This window comes from Merops nubicus, unplaced genomic scaffold (genome assembly GCF_000691845.1).
Source record: "Merops nubicus isolate BGI_N331 unplaced genomic scaffold, ASM69184v1 scaffold8071, whole genome shotgun sequence".
Taxonomy (NCBI): Eukaryota; Metazoa; Chordata; class Aves; order Coraciiformes; family Meropidae; genus Merops; species Merops nubicus.
Genome location: NW_008586158.1, coordinates 1 through 13,151, shown reverse-complemented (window position 1 = coordinate 13,151; position 13,151 = coordinate 1). Strand labels below are relative to the sequence as shown.

General features: G+C 42.3%; 1 protein-coding gene across 3 annotated transcripts; it reads right to left on the bottom strand.

The window, feature by feature from the left end:
• Positions 1 to 7,715: 7,715 nt before the first annotated feature.
• Positions 7,716 to 12,733, bottom strand: PTGS2 (prostaglandin-endoperoxide synthase 2 (prostaglandin G/H synthase and cyclooxygenase)). 3 transcript variants are annotated; one of them, XM_008948551.1, is made up of 9 exons: positions 12,622 to 12,733; positions 12,367 to 12,510; positions 11,758 to 11,901; positions 11,191 to 11,372; positions 10,283 to 10,366; positions 9,894 to 10,140; positions 8,637 to 8,923; positions 8,334 to 8,481; positions 7,716 to 8,190 (listed from the first exon to the last, which is right to left on the bottom strand). In XM_008948551.1, the coding sequence occupies exons 1-9, from the start codon at positions 12,692 to 12,694 to the stop codon at positions 7,784 to 7,786; spliced, it is 1,716 nt and encodes a 571-aa protein (XP_008946799.1). In that variant the 5' UTR covers positions 12,695 to 12,733; the 3' UTR covers positions 7,716 to 7,783. The 3 variants fall into 3 exon arrangements, with proteins under 3 accessions (XP_008946799.1, XP_008946800.1, XP_008946802.1); XM_008948552.1 differs by having other exon boundaries at positions 8,334 to 8,480; positions 8,747 to 8,923; positions 12,622 to 12,730; XM_008948554.1 differs by lacking the exon at positions 11,758 to 11,901 and having other exon boundaries at positions 12,622 to 12,730.
• Positions 12,734 to 13,151: the final 418 nt, after the last annotated feature.

Here is a 13,151-nt window from a genome sequence, read left to right as displayed (position 1 = left end):
CCGCCACGCTTCTGCTCCACCGCCCACCCCCGAAGCTGAGACGGCTCCAGCCCGATGGCGCTGCGGGCCCGTGGTGGTAACTGCTCTGGTGAATCTCTACCGACCGCTTGCTTTCTTTCTGCCTTTTATTTTCACTCTGTCCTATCGCTACTCTTTTCTAACATATTTCTTGTTTTGTAATGGAAACTGCATTGGGTATACGGCATTTGACCTCATTTGTGTCTTAATCTCGCCTCTTGGGACCATATCAAAACCTCCCCCCGACATCGGATTGGGACAGGGGGTTGTTCATTTGTTCCTTACATTTTCCTCAGAATGAAGGAAGCATCCTTTTTCTTCACACTGAGGAAGAATATGTGGAAACTTCTGTACAATGTTGTATCCATTTCTGTTTACTGAGCAGAAAAGCTTTTGTAACAGAATGAAAAACGTATCTCATATAGATCATAGATTTATAGAATCATAGAATAGTTTGGGTTGGAAGGGACCTTAAAAATCACCTAGTTCAAACCCTCCTGGCAAGTGGTTACTGAGAACATCCAAGCTTATTTACTATACAGGAATTCCAGCTTGCTTTTGGGATGATTTAATATATTTTGCTTGATCTGTAAAAGAACCTTCCACGGTCAGGTTGGGAAATTTTCTGTTTACCATTAAGATTGGGTCAGTTATGATGACAAACATGGAAACTTTTAATCCAGCAAACAATGACAACAATTTGGATTTATTGTTCTAGGGCCAGAAATGTATCCTGAATTTGTCTGAGATTCTACCCATTTTTTGGGCACTGAGAAAATTCAGTCTGTTTCTAATTTAGAAATGCATTTTTTTTTTTCCCCTGCTTTTACTGAATTTTTCTGTGCTGTAGAAATCTTGGGCCTCATTTACTTGGAATGACCTCTACTTCCCTGCTTCATTCAACATAATAGCTTTTTAACAGCTTCTCTAAGATGCCATTGGATTATTCCGTGTGGCATCCCAGCCTCAGGTGAGAAGCAGTATTTCACAGCTAAGCAAGCTCAACTCAGATTTGTTTTAATTAGTACCTATGACTGCTACTTAGCAACTCTGCCTTTATTTGTTAGGCAGGATTAATTAGAATTTTCTGGGCAACAGGCTCAAAAGCCACAACTGAAGGGATACCAAGTTGTGTCAGTTCTTCAGGTAAAGTTTTGAAGGTTCTGGAGGATGTATCTGGAGTCAGCATCATGTCTTTTAGCTGTGTTTTGTTGCTTTGTCACGGTTCACTGAAGCTTTTCTGGGTTTCAAATCATACTGAACAATTGATGCTTTTGCAGTGCCACAGAGCAGGGTTTTTACACCAGAGGTGTGTTGCTTCTCACAATGCTGCTTCTTATCTGTGAAGACCTCGCCAGCATAAATTCAGAAATATCCTTATTAGCAGGCATACGTTAGAGCGTTACGCTAAAGCCATTATGACTTGCACGTTTCCTTGATGAACACTTATGAAAACATTTTCTTTGAGTAAATATTCATGATCCAGGGGAAAGCAAGGTGAGGTGAACTGCCAGTTGGGGAACATGACTTGTCCAGCTGCCACCTGGCTGCTCAATGGTGCTTGATGCAATGAGCATGGCTTTCGCCATTTTTTTTCCCCCTCATTTTGGGGCGTGTGTGTGCATTTCAAAAGATTTATGTGCTCTCACAGAAAAGTCTACCACAAACGGAGTCCTTTTGCAGAAAATGAATGGGTGTTAAAATTCCCTGTCAGCAGGGCAGGTTTGAACACGGGTGCTTGCACACACCTACATCCCCGACTGTGTAAGCCTGAAGTAATGCGCTACACCCGGTTACCGTCAGAAAACACCATGCAGGGCACAGATGTGTTTCCTCCAGGGTCCCCCTTTACTTTTTGGGAGTGTTTTTGGTTTTGTCCTAAGACAGAAGCATGAACTACTACTTTGTCGCTAAAGATCTGGGGCGTTTGCAAGCATGATGCTCCCAGTTACGTGACACTTTGGATTTTCCCAGTGCCCTTCTGGTAGTGGCTGCTAACGAAGAGGCAAAAAGGGAATGGTTGGATTCAGTACATTAGAAGGTGCAATGTATTTTCAGCTTTCTGTAGATGTGCCCTGCAAACGGTGAGATCCTCAGCAGGCGTGCAGTGAGTTGGTGCAAAATTAGGTGCTTTGAATATGATTTACCTTCTTCTGCCAGACTTGGGGTTTCCGTGCTTTGCTTTTGATCTGGTGGCAAACACCCACTGGTTGAAATGGTTTGGCTTGCCCAGAGCTGAGGACAAGCAAACAGCATGAGTTAAACCTTGAGTGCTTTGTATTCTGCCCTCTCCTGATGGTAAACTAGTGAGATCTCACAAGCTTTAATATGTTCTTACTACTGATGTTGCTCAACTCCCAACTTGCTCAGGCCACCTCTGGCTGGTTTCTCAAACTTTAGAGTGGTAGTAAGTGAATGCTGAGCTTTTCAGTGGGGTCTTGGGATTTTCAGCCAAGAAAATGCCAGAAAAGAACATAGGTGAATTTCTTGTTCTACTTTTTTTCTTCTTGTTTTCTTGATGTCTGCTTTCTTGTTTGTATTGCTCCTGAACGGCAGAGGAGGAATGTAATGGCTGGGTTGGTGTTTTTTTGTTGGTGTTGTGGTCCCTCTTGCCAATATTAATGAAAAAGTCTGCACATACAGCATAAGTACGCACAGGAGTCACAGACTTTATACTCATTTTAAAAAACAAGTATCAAAGGAACAAAAGTGCAACTTGAAATGGATTATGTTGCTTCTCAGCATAATGTTATTTCAAAAATGAAACTCCTGATTAAAGGAAGAAAAGCACTTGGCTCTTTCCAAAAAGAGTTTTTTTCTATATGATGTTTCTTTGTGATGCTGCTGCATTTCTGCCTTGTAAAGCTCTTTTCATGGCTTTCAGATCTCTTCATTCACCCCCTTTTCCATATTTAGAGACTAGAGCTACATCCTGCTCCTTTCTGTCATATATATATATATATATATATATGTGTATATTCTTGCAGGTTTTTTCCTTTCTGGTCTTCCACAGGAAACAGCACATCTTTGCAATGAGCTTTTCCAGAGCTATTCACCTATTTCAGTAGCTGTGAACAGACAAGGGACAAGTGACGTGGCCATTCCCCTCTACCAAGGTTCCCTGTCTCCTTCCTGCAGCTTGGTCAGACTACCTGTTGACTTTTCTGGATTGATGCTGAAAGTCAAAGGGGTGTTTTCTTGACAAGAAGCAGCTGCTTGTGGAAACAATGTCTCCTGAAATCTGGGTAAAGCTGCCTTGGGAGCATTGGTGCCCCATTGTAAAGGTCAGCGCACCTCCAGTCAGTGTATCAGAAGTAATAAACCTGGTCAGATGCCTGCAGGGCTCCGACTCAGAGTCATAAAGACTTCTTACACAGTGGGCAAGCGAGCAAATGACGTAGGGTAAAAGGCCTTGGTAAAAGTGGTGGTGTACAGTGACCTGCTCCCAAAGCACAGAGCTCTCACTGATGGACATCCCGCCAAAGGTATGACTTAAACACTGAGCCCCTTCCTTTACTGCATTGCCTTGGGTGAAACAGTTACCTCAACTCGGGCTGGAGAGCAAGTATTTAGCAGGGCAGGTTTCCTCTGAGGAACATTCTTGCCTCTTGTATCATCAGGACATGCCCCTGCTCAGAGGGAAGGAGGAGCTCCTTCACAATCAAGCTATCTCATCCATTGTGCACTGAATCCATCAGGACTGGCTCTTCCCTAATTAGGCCAGCAGTCACCTGAAACACCTTCTCCACAGATGACCTTGCTCTTCCCTTCTCTGTGCCACACCTGCCCCACAGCACCCCGCCATCCCAGCAGCCGTGGCCTGTCATCCTCCCGCTCAACCGCCTGGCCCCATTGAGGCCTTGCTTGACCTCCCCGCAAACCAGAAACATGCCAGAAGAATAAACATGTTGAGTGAATGAGTTAACTGGTTATTGAATAAAAAAAGCCCAGCATTGCTCATACGTGGTCTGTGCATGCCTCTCTTCACTCACAACCTCCATGTGCAGCCAGGAGAGGGACTAGAGAAATGCTCTTGCAAGCATCCTCAGGACAGTACAGTTCAGTTCTCGGGCTGAAGATGGTCACTGAAGTTTTAATTTGAGGGAAGTTGCTGGAGGTGTTTAGGTGCCCATGTGCAATACAGGAATATATGAGATCTGCATACTGGCGGAGGTGGAAAGGAGCTACAGAGTAGAGGCAGGAGAACTATCATATTCCCAGGGTCATTAGGAATATAGAGCTGTGGTTCACTAGTAAGAGCCTTCAATCAAAGAAAATTTTGGGTGGTTGGAAGGAAAGTGACCTGGTGAAGGGCTGTGTCTATAGGGTCAGTCACTAGAAAGAGGCAGTCAGAGGGCAAGGCATGAATTTTGTGACGGGGGAGTATTGGAGACAGTAGTGGGGGGCTGAGCACAGAAAGGTGCTTGAGATGGCATTTTGTTAGTGGCTGAGTGGAGCTAGTAGGAGTTGATGAAGGCAGTACATGATCCCCTCAGTTCTCTCCTTCATGGCTTCCCCTCATTTCTTATTAGAAATGCAAACACAGGGATGAGACCAGGTGGCTTCAGAGGTGCTCGTTGTAGGAGAGAAACACATTGCACCAAATCACGCAAATACTGCCTTTCTTTTGATCAAGAACAGCACTGCTTTTGTCCTAGCTCCACTGCCCAGCTTCCACCCCTGCAAAGTTAGCCAATAACCGAGACAAAGATAACAAAGCAGGATCCTTGCACAGAGGGAAGGTGGTCTTCAGAGTTTGTCTGGCACAGGGGTAAGTTACCACTGCTGAAATCATGCAAGTGCAAAGACCTTGTCCAGTGGTTGCTTATATCCCAAAGCAGGTTCCCCTTCTGGAGTAGGCTAAACTCAAAGAGAAACACCTATGGACTGTTCCTGCTTGGCAAAGTCTTAGCACTCAGTGGTGAAAGGAGGTTGATTACACCAACTTGGTGTTGGTCAACTCCAATATTGGACTGTCCTAAAGAACCTGGGTATTCAAGAGGGCATGGCTGGCATCTTTACTATGGTGAAAAGCAGCTGGCTTCTCTAGGGATGCCATGGGGAAATACCTCTTCACTGGTGACTGAAGGGGAAAAAAAGAACTATATTTGGATGATTTTAGTTACAGGCATCTTGAGCTCTGAGATAATTTAATGCCATCTTTAGTTCCCCAGAATTCTCCATGTGATCTTGAGTGGCAAATAAGATGAAAAAATTTTCCTCTTCTATATATAGGGACAACAGGCAGAAACTGGAACCCAGGAGGTTCCATCTGAGCATGAGGAGAAACTTCTTTCTAGTGAGAGTGATGGAGCCCTGGGACAGGCTGCCCAGAGAAGGTGTGGATTATTCTTCTCTGGAGAGATTCCCAAACCTGCATGGCCACTATCTTGGGCAACCTGCTGAAGGTGATCCTGCTTTAGCAGTGGTGTTGGAAAAGATGATCGTCAGAGGTCCCCTCCAACCCCCACCCTTATGTGACTGTATCGTACGAAATATTGTTGAAGGAAAGCACAAACAAATGAGCCCATACAGGTAATGTCTTCAACTTCTTTATATAAACAATTGCATCTTAAAAACATTCTTGTCCTACAAAAATAAAGTCAAAAACAATTCACAGAATTTTAAATAAATAATCTCAAACATACAAATTTATCATGAGCAACTTGAACCCAGCCAGACCCAGCAGGCTGGGTTACAGATAAGCAACTGTTGAAATGTGGCTGCAGAGTACAAAATGCCAAGTGAACATGATTCCTTTCTGAAGCAGCTTGTAACTCAAATGACGTGGTCTGAGGAATTCCTCTTTACCTACCCCTAGACAACTACATTTGTCCAGACTTGTTTCTCTTTGACTCTAAGCTAAACACTTTTCCTTGCTAAAGGCAGAAGGGTGCTGTGAAGAACCATGTCCCAAAGGTGGATCTGAGTGACAATTTTGTGTTTAACAAGTGTCCAAGCAGATTTCACTTATTAGCATATACAGTACTGACCACCTTTTAATACAAGGTTACTGAAGTTTTCCCATTCTTCAGGCTCCAAATAGAAAAAGGAAAACACCCTTCCTTCACTCAAAGCAGTCATACCAAAGACCACCTTGAGTGGGTCGCTGCTATCGACGGCTACAGCTGTTCACACTAACCATTGCAAACTTACACTGTGCAAGGCAATTGGTGTCTCCAAACAAATCAACAGAAACAGGAGTCACAGGCAAGCTATACTGCTGCACGAGCCTCTACAAGTGTCTGAGAGAGCCAGATGAAGTATCAAACTCAAGTCCTTTTCCACAAGTAGTCAAGGGATTTGGGCAGGGGCCCAGAATACCAGGTTGCTGCTCTATTCCAGTCTGAAGTGATTTTTTTTCTTTTTACCTACAGTTCCCCAGCTGTTTTTATGGGAAGATGATCTTCTACATTTCCTCTCTAGAAATTAAAAAAAGATACCCTTATATGCAAAGTTTGAAGTACTGGTACAAGATCCTGTATAACTTCTCCTGCACCAAGATGGAACTAGATAGTTAGTGCTGGATCAGGACAAACATGTCTAGGAGACCTTGTGCTAGCTAGCCAGCCAGTTTTAGTTAAGCTTAAGCCACTTACTAAAAATGCCTTTATAAATTATAAAAGAAAAAAACATTATCCCTCCTCCCCCCAATAAATAGAAGTAGAATTCACCAGTATGGCTTGTGTACATAAGCTACTGTCAAGTCTTGGTGCCTTGAAGTTTTGCTAGATCTATTTCTGTGTTCATTTCTCTGCTCTTTATGTTTATGCAGCTTCTCAGCTTTTGCTGCTGCCCAATAATCTCTGAGTTTTGGATACACAAAGCTATACTGTAGTCATGTCCTTAACTAAAGCTATACTGTCCCTTTGTTCTTAGACGACAAGTTAAAATTAGATTACCAAGTAGACCAGAGAACTACAGCTGTTAAAAGAATACCGATACTTTGACCTAAGTTTAAGACCTCCCTAAACTTGCACAATAAAACATCTGTATCAAAATACAAGCAGCCTTGTACTGTAGCCTGAGAGCCAAGTATTTCTGAGCTCAGTACCTTATTATCATCCCCTTACACATATAATACTTATGTGACATATGCTTCAAAAACCAAGTAGGATCCAAGGGAAGTTCCATTTTCTTTAAATAATTACATTATAAAAGTATAATGCCACATGAAAGTAGATTGACACATAAAACCAAACATATAAATTACTGTACAAAGTGCCTTATCTGCAACAAGGGAGAGGTAGTATCAACAATAAATGCAATGCATTTTCTGGCTTTATATAAATCAGCGAGTCTCAAGTATATGTATTTTTGTTAACCTTGGAGTGCTTGTACTGAGTTCAGTATCTTTTGTAGCATTTTTCATTAAGTCTTTTTTTTTTGTTGTACTATTAGTTCAATGGCCTGTTTTCAAGTTTAAGAAGTTGCTGAGGCAGTAACTTTTGTAGTGTTATGTGACCTATCAAGCGAAAAGACAAAAAACCCACCAAAACCCCTTTGTCAAGTATCAAAACAACATTAAAAAACAAAGTTGGAATCTTTGTCCACTTTGGAATACATAGTTCTGTTACAGAAGACTTTAAACAAGGGATTCATTACTGCAGAGCTCTAACACAGAAAATCCCTTTTGTAAATGGAAGTCTTACCCAAGTAAGGACTCTAGGGCAACCTCCACAATGAAAATGCTCAAGTTTTGTTTTTTAAATACTAAGCCATAAATAAAATAAATTAGTTAAATAAATAAATAGATGGATTTTTTTTACAACTCGGCAGATCGCTCTTTCAGTAGTAGTGTGGGGTTGATATCTTCCATTGCTGTTTTTGAGGTACTAACATTGATAGTTGCCTCTGTGGGTTCAGGACTTAAGACGTGGAAAGCGGTGAAGGGACAGCCTTTCACATTGTGGCAGATGAGCTTCTGTAAGGAGGCAGTATTGATGATGTCAAAGCCCACTTTCCCACCAAAGGTGCTAGGCTTCCAATACTCTGGGGAGCAGATGGCATTTCCCATCAGTCCTTTCAGGGAGAACGGCGCTCCAATCTCCACCATGGTTTCACCAAAGATAGCACCTGGTCGTGGCTTTTCTACGAGAAGACCTGGGTACAGCTCCATAGCATCAATGTCTCCATAAAGCTCTTCCAGTTCAGCTGCCATTTCTTTTTCTCCTGTAATTATTGATGAGAAAAATAGTAAATGGAAAAATCCTGTTTTCATTGCAAGACTAATCCTGCCCAAGCCCAGTAACAGCACTCTGTGAGCCATTGTAAGAGGAGGGCCCCTGTTTGTTAGAGAGGATGAAAACTGTTACCTGTAAGTTCTTCAAATGACTTGAATGGTTTCAACATGAAGCGTTTCCTGTACTCGTTCAAGGACTGGTATCGCATTTGTCTGCTTTGGTCAATCGAAGCCTTTGCTACTTTCTGTACTGCAACAGGAACGTTTTTCCCACCAGCAACCTAATTAATAAAAATGAAAAGCAATTAAGATCCCCTGATAAGAACCATAAGGAAGTTGTGCTTTAGATGATTAGTTTCAGATAGCTTTATTTAACCCCCTTGTCCCACTCCCAGTTTATGTCTTTTGGTTAATAACAGCTTGACAAAGCACCTACCCTGCCAGCACTTTGCTTGGAGAAAGATTTCACCATGTGGGAAAGGCCATGTTCCAGCATTATGGAGTTGTTGTAGAGGAACTGCTGGAAGGTGTACTCCTGGTCATGGATCTGGAAAGTGTCAGGCAGAAGTGGGTGCCAGTGGTAGAGAGTGTTGAATTCTGCTGCAATGCGGTTCTGGTACTGAAACCGCTGGTTGAACAGCAGCTCAGGATCAAACTTCAGTTTGAAGTGGTAGCCACTCAAGTGTTGCACGTAGTCCTCAATAACAATCTTGATTGTCTCTCCTGTTGGTCAATGAAAGAAGAGAATATTGGTACTGGTTCCACAAGAAACTGTAGGTGGTTCCTCTGCTCCGAGTGAAAATACCATTTCTGAACTGTTCTAAAAAAATGCTACAGTGACCAGGATAACAAACACTTCAACATCCTGTAATCTAGTCTAGAAAATAATTAGTATATTTTAGCTGGCTAGGGGAACAGTATTTAAGATCCCAAGAGGTTTTGGCTGTGGTAGAGAAGCATTTTCTATAGCCTGATTCTCCCCTGATGTACGTGCCAGAGCACACATCAGTATCTGCATTACTTTCAATTATATAATACCCTACAGGATAGGGATAGGGGATAATGAAGGAAGTCGGTATTTGAAAGCAACTCTCAGCCTCTGAGCTGCTTAATACAATTGTCTTGGTTTACTGTTTCAGTCAGTTTGGGCAAGGTCTTTCCAAGCTTGTATGTCACCATTTATGTAAAGATGAAACACCACTGAACAGATAATTGAACAGGAGAAGTACGTAGGATTCCATTTTACATGACTTCCTTAACTTTAGACTTAATCATGGCCTTTCTTTTAAAGCATACCTGAACAGACCCACCCCCAGGGGGAAAAAAAAAAAGCAACCCACAAAAACCCTACAAAATCTGGAAGCCTGAGGTCATCTAGTCTCATGCTTTGCCTGAGAAGTGAAGAGTAGCTTCCTGCCTCTTCACAGTTTTCAGTTCTGTGTCCCTCCGATAAGGGAATAAAGATTCACTTAGCTCAGTTTTCTTCACTTCTGTCTTTAACACAGCTGGGAGGAAGCTGCATCTCAACACAATCCCAGTGACAGGTCATGAAGGCTCAGACCTGTGCCCTCACATACCAATTTAAATAGCAGCCCTCCCTCTTACTACACCTACTGCAGCTGCAGTGGATCATGGGTAAAAGTATTAGGCTTGAGAGAAGGTTAGAGCTGCATGTTGTACAAGTGACACTCACCTATCAATATGAGCCTGGTAGTTTGGAACAGCTGCTCATCATCCCACTCAGGATGCTCCTGTTTCAGGATGTCACAGACCCGGTTGTGTTCCCTCAGCCATATTGTAGCATACATCATCAAGCCTGGGACCAAACCAAACACCTCCTGCCCAACAGAAAACTGCAGGTGTTCAGGTACATGAGGAGGGTAGATCATCTCTGCCTGAGTGTCCTTCACCGTTGGTGGATACATTTCTCCATCAATCATCTGCCAGGGGAGGGAGAACGGACATAACAAGAGTTGTAAGCTAGGATGCTTGCGAGTTAAGCTGTGCTGACTGTCAGCACTCTGTGTGCACACACACATATATCATCCAATAAGGTGGTGGGAATTTTGAGATAAGACATACCTGGTATTTTAGCTTCCCATCCTTTAGAAGTCTCAGTTTAAGTTGTCTCTCCAGAGTCTCTCCATAAATATGGTTCAAGTCAACCTATAAACCAAAAGCATTTAGAACATGAAACGGACCTGCATTTTTTGCTATTTTAGGATATGTCCCACTTCTACGAATGCCAATAGGAGTTCAACCCCTGGATGTTTACCTTTTAATTATATTATTGTTGCCTTATAAGTATCACAGACTGATTTTTAAGATGAAGCCAAATTATTTCCTGGCAACTGAAGGCATCTCTGCATAACAGCAAGCTGTTAAATTGACTTGCAATTCAAGAAGACTGTTTAAAGTATCAGCAGCTTTCTATTATGCAGACAGCTCTTTGTATATACATATTTTATAGCTGTGTTTTAGACACACACATTACACTGATATTGCAGAATGCCTTGTCCAAAGGCTACCCGTTTTGTAGCTAAAGATCCTAAATCCAAGTCCACTTTTGAAGTTCTTTCTAAACTCAGTCTCTTCAGTTAGTTGCACGAGGTGCTTTACAGCACTGGACAAAGATCTTTACAACTGTCAGGAAGAGGCCAGAAAAGCTCTGGATACTCACTACGTCTAACATGCTTTAGGTGAAAGCAGATTCTGGGGAATAATAAGAAAAGCCACAGAGTTCACAGTGCAGGTGATTTTAAACAGACCTATGTGCTCTGCACAAGTGACTCTGGCCCAGGAAGAGACTCTACCAGGCGTTGAAGTTTTGCCTGAGGAGACATTACAGAAGGGGCAAGCTCATCATTTTGTGACAAATGGCACGTGCACCAGTGTTTGTGCACCCTGACAGCCTGTAAGACACTATTCTAGCTGCTCAGGAGCTCCTAAGAACCAGGTGCTGTGTTCGAGTTACAGAGCTATGATCGTACCCCGTGGCCGAGAGCCTTGGTGAAGGCAGGTCCTTTCTTGTGGTCCGTCTTGAAGAACTGATGAGTGAAGTGTTGGGCAAAGAATGTGAACATCACATTTGTGCCTTGTGGGTCAGGAATAAATTTTTTCCTTAGCAAAAACTTCTCCACAATCAGCTTTGAATCTGGGAGCTCCTTCTTACCTGCAAGACAAAGAAATCGTGAGCTACTCAAGTCAACTATGTTTATCCAACACTTAATTTAGTTCCAAGCAACAAGAAGGCTTTAGATCTTCAACATATTATTGAAGGAATGCAGCATACCGATAAAGGTAATTATCTGTTTTTCTGTGCTCACCTTGATTTTATTAGAAATTTCTGAATTCTCTGGTTTTAGCACTTCATGAGAAGTGAAACAGTTATCTTTCAGGTCTTTACACAGCATATAAAAAACCATGACTACAAGGCTATCCTTAAAGTCAGCTACACCAAAAAAAGGCTATAGACAAGCAGGTCTCCTGGTATTTCGTAAGAGGAAATAAGTAGAAATTCCTAGAAGATAACTTTATGCATCTGGTTTATTCCTTACCTTTAACACCCATCGGTGTTGGGCAGTCATGTCCTACTGGTGGAAGGCTTCTTGTGTAATAGGAGAGGTTGGAATAAGCTTCCCAGCTTTTGTAATTGTAATCACTGTTGTATGTTGGTGGGCTGTCAATCAAGTGGGATCGTGCTGAAAAAGAGAAAGGTATTTGATTTATTTTTTTAAATTGGACATTTTAGTCTCAAAATAAATCCCAGGGCTGGATCTTTTCAATTTATTTTGGCAGCAGCTGCACTGACAAATTCCACACATATCAGCTACTGATGTTCTATGAGATTACAGTTATTAAACAATAGGACTGAGTCCTGGGTTATCAGATGGATCCAACTATTAACATAAGCAATTTGGTGCAAAGTTTATGCTAGCAAAATCCTGCATTCTACTAGAAATTAGAGAAAAATGAATTTTTCCATTTCAAAGCATGCTTCATACAAGTTTACATCATGCAGAAATTTAAGTTTTGGTTACAGTGTTCTTACCTTTGGGTGTTTTAGGTTGCTAACTTTATATATAGACCAATTAAGTACAATATTTTGGAGTTTTGTGAGTAACTTCTACTAGTTAAGAGAACTAGAAGAGAGAACTCATACTTACATGTTAACACGTATCTCATAATAGCATCTCGTAAGAAGGGAATGTTGTTGATGATATTCCAGGCTCCTTTGAAGTGGGTGAGGATGTAGTGGACAGTATTTGGTGAAGGTTTTAATGTGAGCCTCAGCCATGTGAAGAATTCCGCTGCGAGCATCAATGGAAAGATGATTGTTAGGTTAGCTACTGAGAATAACCTTCAATCCTAGAAACAAATTCTCAAGTTTTCATTTCTGTGAAGAGATTTAAGATACTTACGTGTCGTACAGTTCTCCCCATAAAATCCAGTCCTTGTACAGTCGCATTCATACTGATCAAATCCTGTTGTCATGCATACTCCTCTGTTCTGACAGGGGTTTGAGCAGCAAGGGTTGGCTAGAATGAAACCAAATGCTCCGATTAGCATCTTACACAGCTACACTGGTATCCACGTCTCACTAAGCTACAGCACACAGTGCGCTGGAAGTTTAGTACTTATCAGGAAGACAAGAGTGTGAATCCCCTTTGCACTAGCCTTGGGGTTACTACAGATGAGTTATTAACAGAGTGGCATGAATCGATCTGTGACAGCAATCAATCTCTGCAGAAGGGCTGGAATATCTCCCCCAGGCCAATGGCAGCCTGACACCCTTTCTACCGCGCATCGAGTCATCGAGACATCACAGAGGAACATAGAACAACAAAAATAAATAAATAACCCATTCTGCGGCTGAAAAGAACAGAAGAGAAATCAAATCCCCATCCGTGGTCCGAGTCGCGCCTGACCCGCGGCCGGGCGCGCTGAGGGC

Bases quoted from the DNA above. Each gene is read 5' to 3' on its own strand.
- PTGS2 (XM_008948551.1), bottom strand. From the start codon at position 12,694: ATGACAACAGGATTTGATCAGTATGAATGCGACTGTACAAGGACTGGA. The intron at 8,924-9,893 runs GTGAGTGTCACT...ATTGACCAACAG, and splicing joins TACCAGGCTCATATTGATAG to GAGAGACAATCAAGATTGTT. The intron at 8,482-8,636 runs GTAGGTGCTTTG...TTTATTAATTAG, and splicing joins CCAAGCAAAGTGCTGGCAGG to GTTGCTGGTGGGAAAAACGT.